At 46.0% G+C, this 22,161-nt stretch overlaps 1 protein-coding gene across 21 annotated transcripts in view; it reads left to right on the top strand.

Annotated features, from left to right (window-relative positions):
* Positions 1–1,206: 1,206 nt before the first annotated feature.
* Positions 1,207–22,161, top strand: part of SPTAN1 (spectrin alpha, non-erythrocytic 1) — a 58,453-nt gene continuing 37,498 nt past the window's right edge. For 5 of the 21 annotated variants that reach the window (XM_088792903.1, XM_074331124.2, XM_088792902.1 and 2 more), the window contains exons 1-11: positions 1,230–1,364; positions 3,961–4,011; positions 11,976–12,215; positions 13,830–13,955; positions 17,927–18,067; positions 18,417–18,563; positions 19,844–19,977; positions 20,148–20,292; positions 20,371–20,525; positions 21,143–21,278; positions 21,707–21,808. In XM_088792903.1, coding sequence (XP_088649029.1) covers positions 3,979–4,011; positions 11,976–12,215; positions 13,830–13,955; positions 17,927–18,067; positions 18,417–18,563; positions 19,844–19,977; positions 20,148–20,292; positions 20,371–20,525; positions 21,143–21,278; positions 21,707–21,808 — 1,359 coding nt within the window. In that variant the 5' untranslated portion in view covers positions 1,230–1,364; positions 3,961–3,978. Of the gene's footprint in view, positions 1,474–3,960; positions 4,012–11,975; positions 12,216–13,829; positions 13,956–17,926; positions 18,068–18,416; positions 18,564–19,843; positions 19,978–20,147; positions 20,293–20,370; positions 20,526–21,142; positions 21,279–21,706; positions 21,809–22,161 lie in introns of all 21 variants that reach the window. The other 16 variants (XM_074331128.2, XM_074331125.2, XM_019728751.3 and 13 more) reach the window with 6 other exon arrangements.

Raw genomic sequence — 22,161 nt, 5'->3', positions numbered from 1 at the left:
CCCGAGTGGGGGTGGGGAAAGGGCGTCCTAAGCCAGGGCTCTGGATACCGAGTTTAGAGCCAGGCCCTCGAACTGCTAGGACCGTTAAGAACAGAAATTCCAGAAATCTTATTTTTCTTTTCTCAGCACCCCAGCACCCACCATCACAACGCTTCCCTTTCCTATGGGAAGGCAGTATAGCATACTGTTTAAGAGAAGGTTCTGACTGCTTGATTCAAATCCTAGCTTTTCCTCTTGCTAGCTGCCTGACCACAGGCAAGACACCTAGCTTCCATGTTAGAATGCTCTTCTGTAAAGTGGGGAAATAATACGTCATAAAATAACTGCAAAGATTTAAAAAAAAAGGTCACACATGAAACGCTTAGCATAGTGCTTGGTACATGAGGAAAGTTCAATTGATTGTGGCAGGAAGAACCATATCTTGTTTAGAAAATACAAGTGGTGCATCCTATTCCACTGGCGACTTGTGAGAAAGCTTTTGTTGAGAATATAAGAAATTACTAACCCTCCAAATCCCAGAACGACAGACTTAAATTCCAAATCAGTCGACTTTATTTTTTATGATGGGTTTTGGCCTTTTCCTACCACCTCCTCAAACCCGGAGCCCCCAAATCATCCTCGGTTTCTGACCCCAGCCCCCACCAGCGTAGACTGACTTAGGTCCCTGGCTCCAGCCTTCTCCCAGGGAAAGTGGTCAGGAGGAAGAGAAGCACACGGTGATCTCATTCTTTGAGACTGGGCGTTTTTCCGGCCGGGACGCGCAGCATCCCAGCCGGGCTGCAGCGATGGATCCTGCCCCGCCCTTCGCTGCAGTCCTGGAAGGGCTCCCACGGGCGGAGGGGTGGAGGGGCAGGGTGCAGAAGAGTCTGTGCAGGGCGGGGAGGGGCAGGATTGGAGAATCCAAGCTGCGGGGAGGGCGGGGCGGCTGCAGCAACTCGGCCCGCCCGGGCGGAGGCAGAGACTCCACTGCACCACCGACCCCCATCTCTGGCGCGCGCCCGACTTCTCCATCCCGCGCGGCGATCCTGCAATCGACCCTTCCCCAGCACCGCCGCTTCGGCTCCTGTCGGGAACGCTCGGCCTTTTTCGCCGTGCGATCTGGAGGCGAGAGGGAGGGAGCTCCGCCCCCTTTGCTCCACCGGCCTTCGCCCCCGCCCTTAGCGCCGCAGGGAGGGCACTTCCCCCGCGCTCGCGCCCGCCCGCCGCCGGAACGCGCGTGGCCGCCTATAAAAGAGGTGGGGCGCGCGCGTCGCCGCCACTACCCGCTGCGGAGCGAACTGCGAGGAGCGGAGGCCGCGAAGGCGCGTCGGTCCCTCAGCACCCACCCCAGCCCCATATATCACTGCTCTCACACCCAGGAGCCGGTGAGAGGGAGAGAGGGGGAGCGCGGGCGGAAGCGGGGCCCGAGAGCAGCCGACCCCTGGGCGGGTAGCCGGATCGCCCCCGGGGAGGGGCGGGGCCAGCCGCGGACAGGTGAGCCGGGCGGGCCTCGCCGTTCCCTCCGTCGGGCGGGGAGCCGGGCGAGCCGGTCGCGACCGGCTTATGGCGCGTGGGCTGTGGAGGAGCCGCCTGGCCGAGTCTGGGCGCCGGTGGCTGGAATGTCATTGACTGGGCGGAGGGGGTGGCGAGGCCGCTGGGTCCCCCCCCGCCCCAGCCTCGCGGCGGCCGCGCCCTGTCCCATCCGATTGCGGCAGGTGGGGCGGGGGCTCCCTTGTCGGGATCGTCACCACCCTCCTCCAGGCTGAGCGCTCCCCCCACCGCCCCCAGTCCCTTTCCTCGGTGGGGAGCAACTTTTGTCCCTTTTCCTAAATCCCTACGAGCAATGCTGGCTTAACCCTTGAAGGAGGAAGCGCCTAGAGCTTGGGTAAAGGGCTCTTTGATGTTAATTTCATCTTGGTTGGCCTTTTCTTGGCCTTTTCTCTGGACACGCAAAGGTCCGAGGCCGGCTGGCCATCTCCTTTGCTTTCCTATAATAAACATTTCTTTCCTACTTAGTCGTGATTTGCTTGTAAATAACAGGTAGCTGCGGCGTTTGTTTTTTGTGAGACCCAAATCAAGTAATTTACTGGTCCTCTTTTTTTCCCGGAGAACGGATCTTTCCAGTCGAGGACAGTATATTATTTGTCAAAAATTCCACAGCCATGCCGGTGTTGAATGATAGAGCAGCCTTTTGTTTGAAAGCCGTTCGCGAATTTGATTAGATGCTTTCCAAAGAAATTGCTTTTAAAAGTCTCTTTGATGTACTGAGATACAATATATTTTAAATAAAGGGCTTGTTAAGGTTAAGGGTTGAATATGTTTTAAATTAAACGCCTGAATAGACCAGAAAGCTGTGTTGAGATGATGCTTGAACTGCTGCAACACCTTATCACATCTATTTTATATAATAGATCCTGAAATCTGTAGGCCCTTTGTTCTGTCTTCGTCATGGTATTTTAGAAAAACTTAATATCATGGCTGTTAGGGAGGAATAGAAGAGAGACCATATGAAGTATTTTCATAATGTGTTGAGAAATTGCGTCGTCATAGCAATTGGACTTTACTAAAACAGAATGTATCAAAGATGGCAGGGTGGGGGTGTCTTGCAGCCAAGAAACAAAATTCTTAAGACCAGCAGTGGGAACACTCAGCTGTATGAAACCATTGAGCCAAGGTTCCAACTCCACAAACTAGTCATTTCTCTTCCCTTTTGTTACAATTAATGTCTTAGATTTTGAAAGGTTAAATTGAAGTCAAAATTTGAAAAATGTGCTGTGGGGGGGGGGGAATTGTGCTGCAGTAAGGGCCTCTGTGCAGGAAATTAACAATAAGCCTTTTTTAGTAACTGGGCCAGTAATTACTCAAAGGGACCCTCAAAGTGTGCTAGCTGTTACCCAGGGACCTAGAGGAGAGACACAGACTCCAAAGGAGAATTTGCTCTGTACTGGGCAGGTGTGAAGCAGTTCTTAGCCTTAACCAGCAGCTCAGTAACATTCTCTGACACGCTTTTGGTCTGTGGCTGTGTGTTGTTTAGTAATCTAATAACTGGGGAAGTGTCATCTGTCGACAGGCTCTAATATGAGCGCTCCAAGCCATCTGATGAACAGGTTTAGGTGGGGAGAGCTGTCTTTTAAGCATATTTTTTGGTTCCCTGGGTTAGAATTTTCTCTCCTTTTCCTTACCTGCCTTCATCTCAAAGGGAGGGGCCCACTGCGCACCCTGAGAAGTGGCTGTTAGGAATAGCGCTGTCATCGCTGAACCTGCACTAAGGACAGCAGGCATGAGGCCTGCCTCCTCACTAGTCCTCCCTTCGTGGGCTATGCGAGGACTCCACTAGTTGTGCAGCTGGGTCTGCCGAGGCCTGTCAGCTGTGGTGGGTGTAGGTAGAAGAATGCAGCACCCTGACGGCAAATGCTGACTCCAGGAATGCAGGAGGAACGCAGCTGCGCTGGTACCTCCCTCCCACCTTTTTTGCATATTCCTCTTGTACTGGTTTTATACAGGAAATGGTATTTTGTAGAGGAAGTGGACCAGTAACCTAGGCCCGAGTCAGATCTTTTGTACCTTGAGTTCTTTCTTCTTTCTGATGATTTCATCACATCATGCTATTTTATTACTGAAGGGAAGGAGATTTAGGAATCACCTAGTCCTGGAAATCTCAGTTAATTCATCGAGACGGTTAGTGTTAAAAAGTATATTCAGTATTATTACTTTATTTGAAAAGTGGGGAAACAGACCCAAAGGGAGGGGGATGACGTGGCCAGGGAGCACATCTAGATAGGAACTGTTAAGACTAGATAACCTCGGTTCTCTTTCCACTTTTTAAAGCCCTGGGAAGATTTAGAAGGCACTGGGGAAATATGTGAAATTGGATTTTTAGCTGTGTTCATATATTTTTAAGGATCTGCTTTCTTCATTTTGAAGTTCTTTTGTGCCGTGCCCTTAGAAGCTTGTTATCTTGCTCTCCCCCTCCCTCTTTAGACTCCACATTCCTCCATCATGTTGTCATCGTTTCGTAAACGCAGAATCCAGGTATTTATTTGACCAGCATGCAGGAAATGCGATCTTTTCGGTTTTGCCTGGTTTGCGGTGAAGACACTTTTGTGTCCAAGAGGTTGAATGATCCAAAGAGAGGGGGCAAAAAACCTTGCCTTGCATGACCTTCCTCTTAAGGTTACTGTTAGGGTTTATTTTTTTTGTGGGTTTTTTTTTTTTTTTGGTGTTACATGAACAGAAATCTTAGTAAATTCTAAAATTTCCAAAGCCTTCTGTTTTTTACCTTCCTCTCTTTAAGGCATGGATATATTCATTTCTTACTGCGCTACCGATATTTGCATGTAGTGTTTGCTGATTTTTTATTTATTTATTGATAGTTACTTGGTTCTTAAGAACCAAGGGACTAAACAGATTATCTTAGATATTTGGAAAAAATAATTTGAAAACATGCAATAAAAATAGTATTGAAGTTTGACAAATACTGTAAACTTGGGTTTGTCTCCTGTTCCCTTTGACTTAGTTTTTCTGCCACAATCCCTGTAATGAAATGGAGCTTACATTTTTTTTTAATTTTCTTTTTGTTTTAATTAAAATTTATTGGAATGACAAACTTTTTTTTTTAAAGCTCACTATATATCTGTTTTATTTGTGTACAATTTTTGCGTGTTTGCTAAATTGGACCTTCAAAAAGAAAAATGCTTAAAATTAATGTCTTGATATTCCATAAGAAGAAATACAAACTTTGCGAATTCCTAGTGATTATGGGTGATAAATCCAAGGCAGGCCCTTTTATAACTCAGACTGGTTAATTATTTAAAGGAGGTTTATAAAAATGGGCCACATTCTGACTTTCTCATTTTGACTCAGTAACAGTGTTTTGCACTCAAAATACCTCTAATCTGAATTTTACAGGTTGACCGGTAAGTAGCAGCAAGACAGTATTTGGGGGGCTTGCGGACGTATGTACAAGCAGCGCCGCTCTGCGTTTCTGGGTTTTGATGCAATGCAGTACGAGACTTCTCTCCAAAGCTAAGTCCCTGCTCACCTCTGCAGGATCCGGCTAACACGTTCAAATGAATTCATCAGCTTGAAGGCTGACACGCAAATCCACAATCCCGATTGGAATGTGGTTTCAGCAAAAAAAAAAAAAGTTCATTGTTAAACTGTTACTTGATGTAATATTTACTTATGCTTACCAGCACAACTGCCAGGAGAATCTGCAGCTAAGCTGGTTTTGAGTTAATTCATTTGATCTGAGAATCCATTGGTATAAAGTTTTTATAGGTGCTGACCAAGTTCTTTGGTGTTTGTTCTGGGGAGCTTTTCCACATCCATGGATGTACACTTCTCTTGCTTTGGACATGTGAGAGATGGTGATAGGCTGGCTTTCTAGCCATGGTAGAAAGGCATTTGTCGGTTCTGCACCTTGGGGCTCTGACTAAGCAACAAAAACAAAACTGATGAATAGTTTCTGTGACCTTTTGCTTTGGGTGATGTTTTTGAATTTTTCCATAGAGCCAAATGATCTCTGCATCCTGTTACTGCCTAAAATCCCTTTCCTTGCAAAACAATATATCTGGTGTCCTGCCTGCAATCGGAATTCCTTTTGTAGTAGTCCAAATGTCTTCCATATGGCACGTTCAGCCTGTTGAAGTGACAGTGGCCCCAATGCTTTGTTGTAAGTAGTCACTCCTTTCATAGTCACTATAATTTTATTCTCTTCAGAGGTCCCGTAGAGAAACTGCTGGATTCTTCCACCCTCCCAGATCAGTGTGAGGGTGTCCTAAGCCACTCACGGCAGGCACTAAGTTTGCAGAGTCCAAAGCATTTGACCTTTGGCTTGAAAATGTTTGTTTCTGCAGTCCTCTCTGTTGCTTAACACAGAGTCCTTCTCACCCACCCGCTGCCTCTCCCCGCCCTCCGAAGGTAGACACAGCCCCTACCTAGCACAGTGGCACATATAGCTTCTGTAGATTAGGTTAAGGTGTTTAAAAATTGCCCAAGTACCAAGGGCTGCCTCAAACAGCTATCTCGTGGCATTTGTCAAGAAGACAAAGATATAATTAATGGCTAGCCTCTTTAGTAGGACTCCATTTTCAGTTGGTATTGTGTATGAATTTGTTTTGGGTATGAGGAGTCATTCTCAGGCATGTTATATCTTTGGATTGAGGTAGAACTTTCTAGCTAAGATTCATATCTTTAGACCCCCCGCTCTTTCTTCCCAGAGATCTAGCAGTATTGTAAGAACTGACAAGTTCTTTTTACTTATTGCGATAGAGGACATGGTGGTAATTCCTGTTTTATCCCCCGAGATCCAGTGCACATGACTTGCTGAGTGATGCAGCCAGCTGCATTGCAGCGTTTATAACTGGCCTGCATCTTCAGCCTTCTGTAACAGTCTTTGCAAAGATGTGACCTTCTCCTTTGGTTACCTTCAATGGGAAGCTGTCCTTAAACATACAGAGAATACGTTCAGCGTTTCATTTCCACTCCTTTCTCTGTGTACATAGACTTGACTGGCAAAATCAGAGCTGATCGGCTGCTTTCAGATAAGCAGTCAGTTGATTGCAGTCCTAGGAAGTCAGCTCCTGTGGGTGTTTAGGCCGTTAGTGGACTAGACAGATAGGCTGGTGTGGTTGGAGATTGTTTTTTTAGTGGCACTTTTCCCAAAGTCCTCCTTTCTAGCTCTTCAAACGTGCTAATCCCATTAAGGCTGAGTACAGCCTGGAACATTCTCTGTGGAGTCTGCCTTAGCAGTCAGCTGCATATTTCAGGCAGTCATGGCAGAAGGTGGTGCACACAGGCGGGGTCCAAGGGATCCTGCTCACTGTCTCACGGTTTTGGGTGAGGTTGGAACACCTTTGGGTGGTAGTAGGTTTTAGTGATATGAGACTTTTTCCTGTATTTAATGTAGTCTATGGAAATGGCCCTTTTGGGAGCAAAAAGAAACAGGAACTTGTGTAGATAAACTAGAGACAGCTCCATATCAGGTTAAGGGTGGGGGGAACTCTTTACAGATAATCTTAGGTTCCTGTGAATCATGCAAATGAAAATTTGGGAATGGTGAGGACAGTGGGAGAGCATTGATGACTTTCAGATGCCCGGCTCCCCAGAGACAGCCAGTTGTGGCTTGGCAGAGCTCCCACCTCCTGACGTCAGCTGATCTCCTGCAGGAAAGAAAAGTCCATTATTGCCTGACCAAAGCACTTGGTATAGAATTGACTCGTTCTACTTCACTGGGGTGACAAAGAGGGCCTTTTAGGTTGGTTAATTTCAGCAGGGCCTCACTGGACTGTCTCCCTGGATTGGTAGGGCCCAGTCAGCAAGGGGGACTCAAGCTGGGGGACTCGCTCAAGTGGAACCTTTGCAGTATTACGTTGGGGATTCTTTTTTTCATCATAAAGAGCTGTTTCCCAATGTGATTTCTTAGAAATTTCTGGAGCAGCTAAAGGATTTTAGAAATGCAGGGAATCCTGTGACATGAGGGGCAGGACAGGCACCATGGGCATTAATCTAAAGACTTTGACATCTCGTAGGAACTCGTGTGCCATGTAGTTGTTTTCATACATAACTGTACCTCCCTTGGAAAGTTTCTTTATAAGAAAATTCTGTAAGCAAGCAGATTAGACACAATTACCTGTTGTTTTGCCATCTTGACTGTTTCCTGAGGGATGAGAACAAAGAAAGTATATAAATTATTCTTGGCAGTGGCCAGTTAACTCAGTTGGTTAGAGCACAGAGCTCTTAATAAGGTTGCTGGTTCGATCCCTACATGGGCCACTGTGAGCTGCGCCCTCCACAACTAGATTGAAACAACTCCTTGACTTGGAGCTGATGGGTCCTTTGAAAAACACAAATAAAAAGTTTAAAAATAAAATTATTCTTAACCCTTACTGTTTACTAATTTAGGAAGACTCAATCTTTTTTTTTTCATTGATTTTCTTTTTTTTTTTTAATTGGGGAATATTGGGGAACAGTGTGTTTCTCCAGGGCCCATCAGCTCCGAGTCGTTGTCCTTCAGTCTAGTTGTGAGGACACAGCTCAGCTCCAAGTCCAGTCGCCGTTTTCCATCTTTAGTTGCAGGGGATGCAGCCCACCATCCCATGTGGGAATTGAATCGGCAACCTTGTTGAGAGCTCGCGCTCTAACCAACTGAGCCATCCAGCCGCCCAGGAAGACTCAATCTTTAAAAAAGAACAAAACGAAAAATTAATTTAGACTTTTTAATGATTAATAATACCCTCTCGGGGCTGGCCTCGTGGCTCAGGTGGTTGGAGCTCCGTGCTCCTAATGCCGAAGGCTGCCGGTTCGATTCCCACATGGGCCAGTGGGCTCTCAACCACAAGTTGCTGTTTCCACTCTGGCAAGGGATGGTGGGCTGTGCCCCCTGCAATTAACAACCTCAACTGGACCTGGAGCTGAACTGCACCCTCCACAACTAAGACTGAAAGGACAACAACTTGACTTGGAAAAAGCCCTTGGAAATACACACTGTTCCCCAATAAAATTCTGTTCCCCTTCCCCAATAAAATCTTTTTTTAAAAAAAGAATAATAATACCCTCTCTCCCTATTTTCCTTCCAAAGTGGAGGATGTAAAAGGTAAAGAGGCAGAGAAAGGAATTAACGAACAACCACACAGCCATCAATAAAAGATATGTCAGTTCTATTCATGTTAAGAATCACTGGTTCTCACATGCTAGTCTGGGAACCAGAGCATCCCGGGTCACTCTATGACTTGCTTAGTAGGTGACCTTGTGTCTCCTGACTACTTAACAGTGAAGTGACAGCGTTTCTCTATTTCCAAGTTTAGAATGTAACTGACTCTAACATGTGCTGAGTTCTGTGGTTAGAGAATAAAAGTAAGAGAAGGTCTTTTTTATATTAGAGTTCCTAGGGGACTAATTCCCTAAAGAACGTCTGAAAATGGCAGGGAGAAAAACACTAATGACATGGCAGAATGTGATGGTGCTCGAAGGGGAGCACAACAGAGGGAGTGAGGACTTCTGATGAGGACTCCGAGAGGACGAGGTAGTTGCTTTAGACTTGGAGGGGTTTGTGTGGTATGAAATGGTGGAGATGGGAGAGCGAGAGAAGAAAATGTCCCTGCTGAAGGGAACTTTCTGAGCTGGGGCGTGGACCCTGCCCAGGACCTGTACTTGGCCTTGGTGAGGGAGTTTGATGTGCGATGCAGCTGGAGCAGACAGTGCCGTTGAATGAGAACAGTCGGGTTTCCAGTGAAGTAAGGGTGGCTGGTTTCGGTGTGGCTGGAGCCTTGTCAGAAGTCAGCCTTCCCCAGCGGTGCCTGATGCCCTTTGGGCAGCAGGTAAACTGGCAAGGCCTTGTATTAATAGTTCGGTATTACTGCAGAAACTCCGCTCTGAGCCAGACACTTCGTTTTTCAAGGTTACCCTCAGCTTTTGGTTTTAAGGACTCTCCTGAAGCCCGTTCTAAGAATAGAAAATATTTTTTTTGGACACAGTTACCGATCGATGGTACAAAACAGTGACTTCCTGAGCTTGATTTCCCTGCGGTCCCACCCTACCACAGTGAGAAGAGCAGCTAACTTCTCAGATCATCCTGCCATGTGGTCAGTCCAAGACTAGTAATCCACACTTGCTCCTCAGGCTGACACCTACGGAGCTGTGTGGCTTCAGTCAGCGCGTACTTGGTTTGTGAGTCTTGTCACGAATTTTGCTTTCGCCTGGATAGAGTTCCGGTTTAACTAGAAAGTGAAGCCTAGGTGGACTATTGAGCTCTCTCCCCACCCTTTACAAGTGAAATCAGGACTGTACATGTCTCCGTCATTGCTCAAACATTTCTTAATGACCTCTGTGTGCTAGAAATCAGGATACGAAGATTAGATCGCTCGGTGTAATTACACCATGGGAAGCATATAGTACAAGCGCTTTGTACATCTGCGGAAAAGCATGATTAAATCTGAAAAGGAAGGAAGGAAGGAGTATTGAGGATAGCTCAGTATGGAGGCAAGATCCTGCAGCTTATTTATTTCAGTTGGGTATTAAGATATAAGCAGGATGGGCGGCCGGACGGCTCAGTTGGTTAGAGCATGAGCTCTTAACAGTAGGGCTGCCGGTTCGATTCCCACATGGGCCAGTGAGCTGCGCTCTCCACAACTAGATTGAAGACAACCAGCTGCCGCTGCACTTCCAGAGGGGTGGCCAGATGGCTCAGTTGGTTAGAGTGCGAGCTCTCAACAAGGTTGCCGGTTCGATTCCCACATAGGATGGTGGGCTGTGCCCCCTGCAACTAAGGTTGAAAACGGTGACTGAACTTGGAGCTGATAGGCGCTGGTAAAACACACTGTTCCCCAATATTCCCCAATAAAGAATCAAAAAAAACAACAACAACAAAACATTATGAACTTTAAAAAAAAAAAAAGATATAAATAGGAGTTATCCAGACAGAGAGAACACTAGGTAAAGAAAGCCTGTGCAAATGGCTTGGAGTCTAAAGAGAATCATGTGTTTGGGAGGAAAAAATTTTTCTCTATGCCAAGAGGTAGGGGGCATGGGTGAGAGATGACACCAGTCAGGCAGGCGTGCTGAGCGTCATCGGTAGGTCCTGCTAGAAAAGGTGGGCTCTCTCCTCTCTCAGAAGGGAGCCATAAAGGGCTTTAAAGCACGGGCGGGATGTGGCAAAGGGTGTTTGTTGTTTTTTTAAATAGTTAAATAAGTAAATAAATCAGACTTCGTGGGAAAAAAACAACACAACAAAATAACTGGTTAATACATGGAGAATAATTTGGAAGAATGGGGATATGGCTAAAATCACCTCGGGGTCTCTTTCCTAGGCAGCTAGTCTCTTCGCAGAAAGGTGGTCCTCAGAGTTGATCAGGTGCAGACGATGCTTTCCCACCACCTCTGGGAGCTGCTTTAATCCCTAAAGAGCTGGAAAGGTGGGACTGGCCCAGATGTCACCAGTGATGTCTACCTCATAACTGCACGTGGGGGTGGGGAGCACCCTGACCCACTCTCAGGCCTAGTACTGAGCCTGCTGGTCATTTCCCAGGGGCCGGGCCAGGCCAATCAGGAAGGCTTTTCAGTGTTTCCCGGGTAACACAGCTTTTATGTCTTGTGTAAATTACAGAATGAGAACTGGAGAGACCACAAAGCTGCTCTGGTCTGCTTCTTTACCAAATCTCAGGATCTCTGTAGAACTCCTGTAATTTTAAAATTAGAAGGGTCCTACGACCATCTCATTTTCACCTGCCATGTTTAGTCATTTGAGGAAATTGAGGCATAGAGAGGGAAGGTGGCTCGTGCAAGGTCATATGTTACAGACAGACTTAGAAGCTCTTTGTCATTAATCTATAGCTACTTCCTTCTGTGGTCCTTCAGTGGTTAAAGGATAAAATGGCTTATTCCTGATAAGAGCAGGTGGCATGGTCTGCGTTTCTCCCATAAATAGGTCAAGTTTTCTTTTTGACATTAAAATTTGGTGATCTAAGGTAAAGTTGAGGCAGATTGAATGTAATGGGAAGTACCACTTACCCAGTTAGCCTGCATTTGTGGTGAATGTGAAATTGATGCTAAAGTTATATAGTCTCCTTGCTTCCCAAATAACAGGGACGTGGAAAGTAGGATAAATCTTTAACCACACACTTTTTTTTTTTTTTAAGATAGACTGTGATTTTCTTTAAATTGTGCACATCCAGATGAAAGTAAGCCTGTTTATTGCCCAGGCTCTCTGCTCAAAGCTCTTGTAGAATTGACAGTATAAACCATAGTTCTATTCACATTTTCCGCTGGTTTCATTGCCTTGTTGGTTAGGCATCCTCAGAGGGACCCATGTCAAGCAGGTATTTTCATCAAAGGAGTAGGATCTGGGCTTTGTTGTTAGATCTTGAGAAGGGGCTGCCTTCTCGATTCATTTGTCTGCTAGCGCTGTCTGATAGTTCTTTCCTTTCCTTCAAAGAGGCTGATTCCATTAAGTCTATTTTGGTGTCTGGTGCTGATCTCCGGGCATTCTGTCTTTTTAGAAAATGGACCCCAGTGGGGTCAAAGTGCTGGAGACAGCAGAGGACATCCAGGAGAGACGACAGCAGGTCCTGGACAGGTACCACCGCTTCAAGGAGCTCTCAACCCTGAGGCGCCAGAAGCTCGAAGATTCCTATCGATTCCAGTTTTTCCAAAGAGATGCTGAGGAGCTGGAGAAATGGATTCAGGAGAAACTTCAGATCGCCTCCGATGAGAACTACAAAGACCCAACTAACTTGCAGGTGCGTGTGAGCTCCCTGAGCTGTGTGCCCAAATTCAAGAGCGCAAATGTTTTTGCTCAAAAATTAAGCAAAGAAAGTCATTTGATTATGACCTTGAGCGATTGGGCAGCAAGAAGAATGTAGCTGAGACGTAAGGAAGGACAAACTCACTACCCTGCAAAACCCTGAGTGTACGCATTAGTGAGGGTGAAGGTGGCATCTTGCAGGTTTTAATTTATCTAGTTTGGATGCTTTAAGCTGATGGTTCTCAAGCCATTGCCTTGCAACCATTGGAATTGTGTTTTTTGAGAAAAGTGCTCACAGTGTTATTGCTGGTGAAAAGTCATAGTTAGGAGACTCTTAGCAACTCATTAGTAGGTCTTATCAAACACAAAGCCTTTAAAAATCACTGAGTTGTGCACAAGACACGTTACTTTTATGGTGTAAATTATACCTCAGTGAAGCTGTTTAAAATAAAAAAGACAGATATCCCATCGATATTTGGTGAAAGACTTTCTGGCAAATAGAGCAGTAGTTGAGCCCATGGTTCTTGTACTACACATGTCAAAGTCATTTAAGATGAAAAAATGGTGAGCGCTGGTTTAGGCAGACCCCCTCGCAGCTCAGTATTTGATTAAAAAGACTGACATATTGAGAAATAGAATGTATCAAATTAAAGAGTGTGGCTTCTAAAGCAAGCTGAAAAATGTATTACCGTATTTTGCCTTGTATAATGTGCGCTTTTTTGCCCAAATTTGTGAGAGAAAAATAAGGATGCACACCATACATGGGTAGTACTAATTCCGTATCTATATAAATGTTTTTAATTCTTTTACTTATGCTCATGAATTAAAAGTGTAACTCTAGAAATCAATAACGATATCCATATGTAAAACAATACCCTGGAATACGATGATCAGTTTTATTGAATTTACAACAAACTTACAACAAGGAAGAGTTCTTGGTCTTCTATGAATGGTAGATACCATAAATTTGTAACCAGTATATAAAATTTCTTGTACCTTGTGTCTGTTCTTGTGTTTTGTAATTATTTGTTACATAAAATTCCTTGTACCATAATATGTTAAAAAATAAATGCTGAAATTCCTTTATAATACAAAAAACAAGTATCTAAATGCAAACAAATAAAAATTTGAATTAAAACAATTAAAATGAAAGATTTTTTCCCCCTGAAAGTTTGGGCCCAAAATGTGGGTGTGCGTTATACACGGGAGCACATTATACACAGCAAAGTACCGTATATCACGAGTGAATGCGGGTGGATTACTGAAGGGTAAACTACATGCTAAGAAAACTCAGTGTGGTTCAGTTTTTCTAGAACGGATTGGATGTCCACATAAAGGCTAATTTCCTGACGGACAGTAACGCTAGGAGATTTTGTAGCATCTTGCTGTCTGTAAAGCTGGTGGCCCTCAGGGGCCAAGCTTTCAGAGGGCCGGTGTAGATGCAGTGAGAGTAACTGAACAGGTACGGGGGTGGGAGGGATGCTGAGTGCTGTGTCCATAATCAGAGGGAGTGGGATTCAGCAGGGGTGAATAATGGGGGGTGGGAGGGGGGACAGAATGATGAGTGCTCAGTGGTTCATCTGCGACTCACTTCGTGGTCCACCAACAGGGCAAGCTTCAGAAGCATCAAGCCTTTGAAGCGGAAGTGCAGGCCAACTCAGGAGCCATTGTTAAGCTGGATGAAACCGGAAACCTGATGATCTCAGAAGGGCATTTTGCATCTGAAACCATAAGGGTGAGTAAGAATAGTGCCTGGTATGGATGGATGGCCTGCATCTGGTCGGTGGAGGAAAGTGGATTAATGCTTACGTGCAAATGTGGGTTCCTAAAAAGAGTTCTAGCTTTTTAAAAAGAATTTGTGAAGTCTCCTAAAGCAGTTACGCACATCCTGCCTTTGTAATATGATGGTTCAGTATGAATATAACAGATGTTTGTATGCAGGAAATTAATATTGTTGAAAAAATTAGTGTGATTATACTTGAAAGAAGTTCACGTTTACACACGGTAGTTAGGTGGGAGGGCATGTTAGTGAAGTTGGTGAGTTTAGGGATTAGGACACAAAGACCAATAGGAGAACCACAGTCTCTATCAAGAAGGTTCTCTGTTGGAAGAGTTGCTCTCTGGATCTGGTGGCTTGCCCTAGGAGGGGCTTAGCTGAGCTCCAGTCAGCAAGCCCTTAAAAGTCCCACTGGAAGGGATGATTTGTGACATCTGTTGGTCAGCGACCGAGTGATAGAACCCACTTTGAAGCAGGAGTCCTCAGGCTCTTTGGCTCCTTTTGGTGCCGGGTCACTAGAGTCGGGGCAATAATTGATTTTTCTCTTCTTTGTTTAACAAGCCTCTTTAGGATGCAGTATGCACTTAGCATGACTGACTTCATGTCTGTCTGCATGTGTTGTTCTTTGTCACCCAAAGTCTCATTCCACTGAGGTACCAGCCTTTCCAGTCCTTCACCTGTCAAGGCAGTCCTAAAGATTGAGATGAAAGTGACGGTCTTAGGTAGGCTCCACCTAGGACTGTTTTAACACCCCCACCACGCCCCCGGTGCCCTGATGCCCAGTGTGGAGGTTTCGTTCCTTTAGGTGCTGGTCTGGTGGTTTTCAACAATAAATACTTGTCTGTCTTGCTGATAACACTCTGCAGTCTCATATCAGAGACTTGTAATTAGCCCTAAGCTTACTATTAACTATTACCAGTAATGATTATAAATAGGAAATAAAAGTAAATTTTAAATGTCATAGGACCAACTGTTGGATTACATTTACACCTGACTTACATTTAACCTGTTAGGGTAATGTAATATGTGTCTCTGCAATTAAATACAAATATTTATCTGCCATTTTCCTACTACTTTGCATACAGCCTGTAGTAAATGAAATCAGCATGCCTTATTATTTCTTTGCTAGAAGTTGTTTTCCCAGAGTGAGTGGGGCTGCTCTGTAGTGTAACCTGGTGACAGAAAGAGAGCATAAGAAGTAGATCAAGTGTTTGGCTTTCATAGTTAATCTGGGAAAGGGGGCAACCCAAAGTTCACTCCATACAGGTCTATTAGTAAGTACCCTCTTCCTGTTTAGAGACCTTATTAAAGTGACATCTAAAAGTATGATTAGCGGGGCCGGCCAGGTGGCTCAGGTGGTTAGAGCTCCATGCTCCTAACTCTGAAGGCTGCCAGTTCGATTCCCACATGGGCCAGTGGGCTCTCAACCACAAGGTTGCCAGTTCAGTTCCTCGACTCCCGCAAGGGATGGTGGGCAGCGCCCCCTGCAACTAAAATTGAACACGGCACCTTGAGCTGAGCTGCCTCCCGGATGACTCAGCTGGTTGGAGCGCGTCCTCTCAACCACAAGGTTGCTCGTTTGACTCCCACAAGGGATGGTGGGCTGTGCCCCCTGCAACTAGAAAACGGCAACTGGACCTGGAGCTGAGCTGCGCCCTCCATAACTAAGACTGAAAGGACAACAACTTGACTTGGAAAAACAGTCCTGGAAGTACACACTGTTCCCCAATAAAAGTCCTGTTCCCCTTCCCCAATAAAATCTTTAAAAAACAAAAAAAAGTATGATTAGCTACTATTTATGGAGTAGCTATTAGCTATTTAAGTGCAAACAACACTGTGCTGGGAATTTCACATACATTATCTGTAATCTTCACAATAAACTTGCAAGGCAGCCATTATCCCCATAGTATAAGCAGGATAGAAACTGAAGCACAGAGAAGTTTGAGTAACTTGCCCAAATTCACACAGCTAATAGGTGACAGAACTGGAATTTCATTCCACTCTTCTGTCGTCACAAGCATTTGCTTTATTTTTCCAACCTGTATTTCATTTCTGTTGATCCCTTGATCCATTTCTCCGGTTCCCCATCTGTCAGCTGGTTGTACCAGTACAGAGCAGCCCCACTCACTCTGGGAACACAGCTTCTCTGGAAGCTCTGGCTGCTTGCTCATGCCCCTATTGATAAATGCACCTGAGTCACAAGCAGGATTTCTCCTCCACCCTGTCAGCTTTGGTGTGTTTCGTCCATGCCCCTGCCTCCCTGCCCACTCACAGTCTCAAACAATAGTGAGCTTGTGAAGCTGGACTCGCCAACCTGCAGTGTTTACAAGATCAAACATAGCAGGAATGGGAAAGTCGTCCATTGCTGGGACAGGCCTGGCCCTGGTTCTTCACTGAGGGTGTGGAGATGAAATTTGTGAGAAACCAGCAGTCGACTTGAGGACGAGGTTTTCTTTAGCCTTCTGTGGACTTATTTTTAATTTGAGCAAAGAGCTCTCATTTCATCATTATTTCATGCTCATGGTTCCCATGGTGATCCGGGCTTGGTAATTATCGGGCCCTGTAACTCAGTGACTTAGTTTGGCAGGCAGGGTTAACATAGAGGAGGTGGGTGGCCTGCGGAAAGTGTCTGTGTCGTGGATAACCTGTCTATCACTGGTTTAGACTTTCACACCGTACCGGACGGCGTGGCGTCCCATAGTCACCGCCACCCACATCGGGTCCCACATTCGAGTAGGTGGAGTATTGAGTTGCTGTGGGTTGCTTTTCCCCCTTGCCTTGGAATGCCTTTCACTTCCTTCCCAATGGTGGGTTCCAGTTTTAACCATCAGTGGCGGAAGTGATTGTAGTGGTGGAAGTGAATTGTGTGAGCTTTATTTTTCTCCCACTGCTTTTTCTTCTTTCACGTGGAAACGTCCAGCTTGTTTCTAAGCGAATCCACCCACGTTGACTAGCCCATGGCTTTCACATTTTCAGTTTGCTGAAAGTGGCATCTCAATGATGGGTGGATCCCAGACGTCTCTTCTGTTGGCGTTTAAAACTTTTGTGTTTGTTTTACTGGTGTCTGTCAGAGTTACCCAGAAACTCCCAGTATCTTGGGTGGGCATAATTAATGCATTGAGATTGGACGACAGTACAAGAGTGCATCACCTAAGCTTGAACTGATGATCGATTCCCCCCAGTTCTTGACAAGTCCTTACCATGACTGCTGTGAGAACCCAAAGATGCTGGGACGTGAACATGTGTGGGCCTGTGGCTGCCACTTGGGTGAAGTTTGAAATAAACCTAACCTGAGATGTACCATAAATTCTTTTCCTAGAAGCTCCAAAACTTTTTTCTGCCAAGAATCCTTTTTGACAGCTGATTACGTTTCAGAACCCCATCTTTCCTACTTTTATACTAAGGTTGTCCTGTTTACTCTGCCTCTTCACATTTCTTCACGTTTCTGGTGTCTGTAGGATCTCTTGTTTTGACTTTTCCCTTTACCTCCATGAATTCAGAATTACCCTTTAGTAACTTCTACTGAAGTGCCACGTTAATTCCTCATCTTTCTTTCCCCAATGGTGTTCTGACCTAGGTATCCCACTTTAGTAAGTTAATAATAACAACCAGTAACACTAAATACTTACAGATAACATAAAATCAATAATTAATCATTGATAATGATTAATAACTCCCTTGAAGTAACGGCCTACGGAATCTGCCTGTGAAAAGTCAGTTATTTTGTATTCTCAGACCTACCAAATCACCATGAAATACATGCTTTCTCCTGTTCTCACTTAAATTTCCGATTTCCTCTGAGTTTAGGGATTATCTTTTTTAAAGACTTGTTCAGAGCTTCTTGAGGTTTCTGACTTGTCAGAAGTCTCTGGAAGAGCCAGATCCTATTGAAGCGGCTGTAATACGTAGGGTTGAATGTTCACCTCCAGACTCGTCTGCTGGAGCTGCACCGCCAGTGGGAATTACTTTTGGAGAAGATGCGAGAGAAAGGAGTGAAACTGCTGCAGGCCCAGAAGCTGGTGCAGTACTTACGGGAATGTGAGGACGTAATGGATTGGATCAATGACAAGGTACGCTTCGAGAAGCAAGGTTTGCGGGGTCAGCCTTCCGGGAAGAAACAGAGGGGTGGTCCGCTGACCTGCATTTGAGAGCCAGTGTTCGCAGGTGTAGCAGTGGGATTGCTGTGTCTCCAGCTGCACTCTGGTGTGTTCTGTCTGTAACTTGGAATCTCTGGGACCGAAACGCCATCCCCTCAACCTCTTACCTAGGAGAGGCACTAAAATCCCAAACCACACAGAAAACCGCATCCATCAAAGCTGACGTGCCCCATCCCAGCATGCCTATTTCATGCTGAGTTCTGGGAGCCATTGTTACCAAGTGTTGGTCAGTGACTCCAGCTCTGTCACGGTCCCTGAACAGGAAGCAATCGTGACTTCTGAGGAGCTGGGCCAGGACCTGGAGCACGTGGAGGTTTTACAGAAGAAATTTGAAGAGTTTCAAACAGATATGGCTGCCCATGAAGAAAGAGTTAATGAAGTGAACCAGTTTGCTGCCAAACTCATTCAGGTAAATAGCCAAATGCTTTGTGCATCTCACAACATCCTTTTATTTACTGTCTAGTGTTTGCAGAAGAATATTTTGGTGATTGGTTCCCTAATTTCTGAGTGAGGAAGTTTTGGTAAGCATGCCTAAGAGTTTTAAAGTTCAGAGGGAAGCAAGGCAGCAATACTGATTATTCTTAAATTCGAAAGTGCTTTTTAACTTGGGGCCAAGGGCAGGAAGGGCAGAGTTCATCTGATCGTTTCCTCCGCCCACTTTCGAGTAGAGCTCTGTACACCTTTTATTGGGCTGCTGGAGCTGGGCGTCGAGGTTTCTGAGACGAGGGTGTGGTAGCGAATGCTTCTTAGGATTGGCAGGCGTCCACTGGTGGCCTGACTGCTCTTCCCTGGGCTCTCCACTGAGCTGTGGCGCCATTCAGAGGGGAGTGACGCAACCCTTGCCCATTGCCTACATGTGCCGTCCTGTAAGCTGCTCTCGTATTGTCACCTTCCACTGCAGGGGTCAGAGTGCTCCAAAGATAGCAGTCAAGTAGGATGAGCTAGACAGTTGTTGCTTTTAGGGAAATTCGATTTTGGGGGTACAAATTGGAAATGTATGGATTTGCATCAGGCCTGCTACTTGCTCCCTTCCTGATTAGTGATGCAGCGAAAGAAGAGCCAATGTCCCTCAGAAACACGTCCCCCTTCCGGGGACAGATGTGCTACCCCGAGTCTTGGGCCAGCCCACGGTTGTGCTGAGAGCAGCAGGCCGAGCCCATGGACCCCAGAACTCTGACATACTCCACCCACCTTATTACTTGGCACATTACGTTTATTAAAACAAAACAAAAATGTGGTTGGTTGGGGAGGATGCTTTTAGAGAGCAGCCTCCAGTCTAAAGTCAGGAACAAACCCTGAGAACCGTGTTTATGGGCAGTAGTGTGAATGGCCTTGTGAATTTGAAATACCAAATTTTTGAGCCACTGGGGCAGAGGTGGGCACACTGATTTCGTGGCTACAAAGTGGAGCTGACGTGTTTGTCAACACACAAGTTTGCTCCTGGTGCCCACACTGCTCCATACCCTTGCCACCCACCTCCAACGGCCAGCTAATGGCTCTTCCCTTTCAGATGAAAGGAAATAGGGGCTCTTTTTGAATGAGCTTCATTTAGTCCACACAGAAAAATGCTGTTTCTTTCGAATGATGGGAGGTTTGCCAAAGTGGCTCCTTCGGGCAGCCAACCCCAGGGGACCAGTTGGAGGAGCCAGGGCTGGTGGGCCGGGGCCAGTCTCGTGTTCTCCTGTTCAGGAACAGCACCCCGAGGACGAGCTGATCAAGACCAAGCAGGACGAGGTGAACACAGCCTGGCAGCGGCTGAAGGGACTGGCTCTTCAGCGACAGGGGAAGCTCTTTGGGGCGGCTGAGGTTCAGCGCTTTAACAGGTACCAGGCCGGGGGGTGGGGCTCCCAGGCATGGGCCGCTACCTGGAGGGGTCAAGTGTATGGCCTGTGCTCGTGAGTGGCTGGAGCTGACTGGGTCTCGGCCCAGTGTGGCGTTCCCAGTTCTAGGCGTTCGTCCTAACTCGGGGTTAACTGGCGCTGTTATTCTATAGGGATGTGGACGAGACCATCAGCTGGATTAAGGAAAAGGAGCAGTTAATGGCGTCTGATGATTTTGGCCGAGACCTGGCCAGTGTTCAGGCTCTACTTCGGAAGCACGAGGGCTTGGAGAGAGATCTGGCTGCGTTAGAGGACAAGGTAGGTTTTGAAAGCAGCCGATTCTATAAATCACTTACCAGAGGCCAGGAGAGCGGCTCTGACTGTGTGGGTTTCTAGGTCAAAGCCCTGTGCGCCGAGGCCGACCGCCTGCAGCAGTCGCACCCTCTGAGCGCCACGCAGATTCAAGTGAAGCGAGAGGAGCTGATTACAAACTGGGAGCAGATCCGCACTCTGGCCGCAGAGAGACACGCGCGTCTCAACGATTCATACAGGTAGAAATAACCCTGTGCTCAGCATCCCGTGTCGCTGGACTTTTTAGAGAAGAGGAAGGCAGGTTAAGGGTCAGTTCTATATGCTGAGAGCTTCTGGATGCCCTGCCAGGTCTCCTTTACCAAGAAAATGCAGATGACTTTTTCCTCCCTATGTTGTATTTGTTTGGAGACTGGCACCTTCACAGTGTGTGCATGTGTATACACACGTAGTGTTTATAGCTTCATAAATATCTCTTTCATCCTATGTCACTGTTGTGACCAATAGTGCTTAGCGGTGTGAGCACCATGTGGAATATCCTGTTAAAATCGAGTAAATCAAGGGTCGAAAAGGGAAGGGATGCCTCTTACTTCGCAGGTGTTGAACTTGGGAATGACAAGGAAGTTGAAAGTAAGGGACAGGATGGGGGAATTATAGTGATGGACAGAACCTAAGTTTCAAAAGATTGACTTCAACCTTCTTTTGCTTTCCTTTGGATTCAAAGAGTCCACATTTCCCAGGACTAGAGTTTGTGTGGTTTGTTCGACTTTTGAATACACAGAATTTGAAGCTTTAGAGAGGCATTTTCCGTCCTAGGCACCCCACGGGAAACCTCCAGTGACTCCTTTCTTTTCCCCAGGCTTCAGCGCTTCCTCGCTGACTTCCGTGACCTCACCAGCTGGGTGACGGAGATGAAAGCCCTCATCAACGCAGACGAACTTGCCAATGACGTGGCTGGTGCGGAAGCCCTTCTGGATCGGCATCAGGAGCACAAGGTAACGTGTCAAGATCTAGAAGGAAAGACGTGAGTGGACAAGGCATCAGTGGAGCACTTCTAGTCAGAGCGGCTGAAACTTTGTTCACGGGTGGTTCCCATACCAGGTACCAAAATCGTAGTAAACAAATCCGTTTGGCGCAGGGAACACAGACCAATGGGAAAGTCAGAGCACTCAGACCCTGAGACTGTCTCAGACCCTGAGACCTTACAGGGTTTGACGGGTGGCATGCAAAGCCAGTAGGAAACAGACTTCTTAATCAGTGCTGCTCTCGTTTGACGGCCTAGACTGGTTTTAGGAAACCTGGCTAATCTTTTATTCTCTTCTTCATTCTAGATGTGATATTCTGATTTGTAACGATTATTTGAAATTCAACAACTTACTTCTCTTACACGATCTGGGCATAAACTGTGCCTTTTCCCCTGTAGGGTGAAATTGATGCCCACGAAGATAGCTTTAAATCTGCAGACGAATCTGGCCAGGCCCTGCTTGCTGCCGGTCATTACGCCTCAGATGAAGTGAGGGAGAAGGTAAGAGAGGAGAAAAGATTCTTTTTACTAAACATCTCTGAAAACTGTTATCCATCCTTAAATGTCCCGACACTGCATTTACCATGAGGCGTGGGAAAACTGAGGGGTCCGCCAGAAGTTAAGGAGCAGCTTCTTCAGAGTATGTACTGTACGGCTGTGAATGCATTTCCTACTTAAAGGAGACTTTGCAGAAAGCTGAGTCCTGCATTAGAAGCTGGAGCCAAGAGGAAACACATTTTTATAAAATTAATGAGTATATAAGTTTCAAAGCATCTTTGACTATAAAGTTGCCTGAGGAACATTAGATTAGCGTTTATTTTGAAATTATATAGACTAAAGGAGCTATTTCATGA

Source organism: Rhinolophus sinicus, chromosome 16 (assembly GCF_057876585.1).
Source record: "Rhinolophus sinicus isolate RSI-liver-muscle chromosome 16, RSI-T2T, whole genome shotgun sequence".
Classification (NCBI taxonomy): domain Eukaryota; kingdom Metazoa; phylum Chordata; class Mammalia; order Chiroptera; family Rhinolophidae; genus Rhinolophus; species Rhinolophus sinicus.
This window is presented reverse-complemented; position numbering and strand designations above follow the sequence as displayed.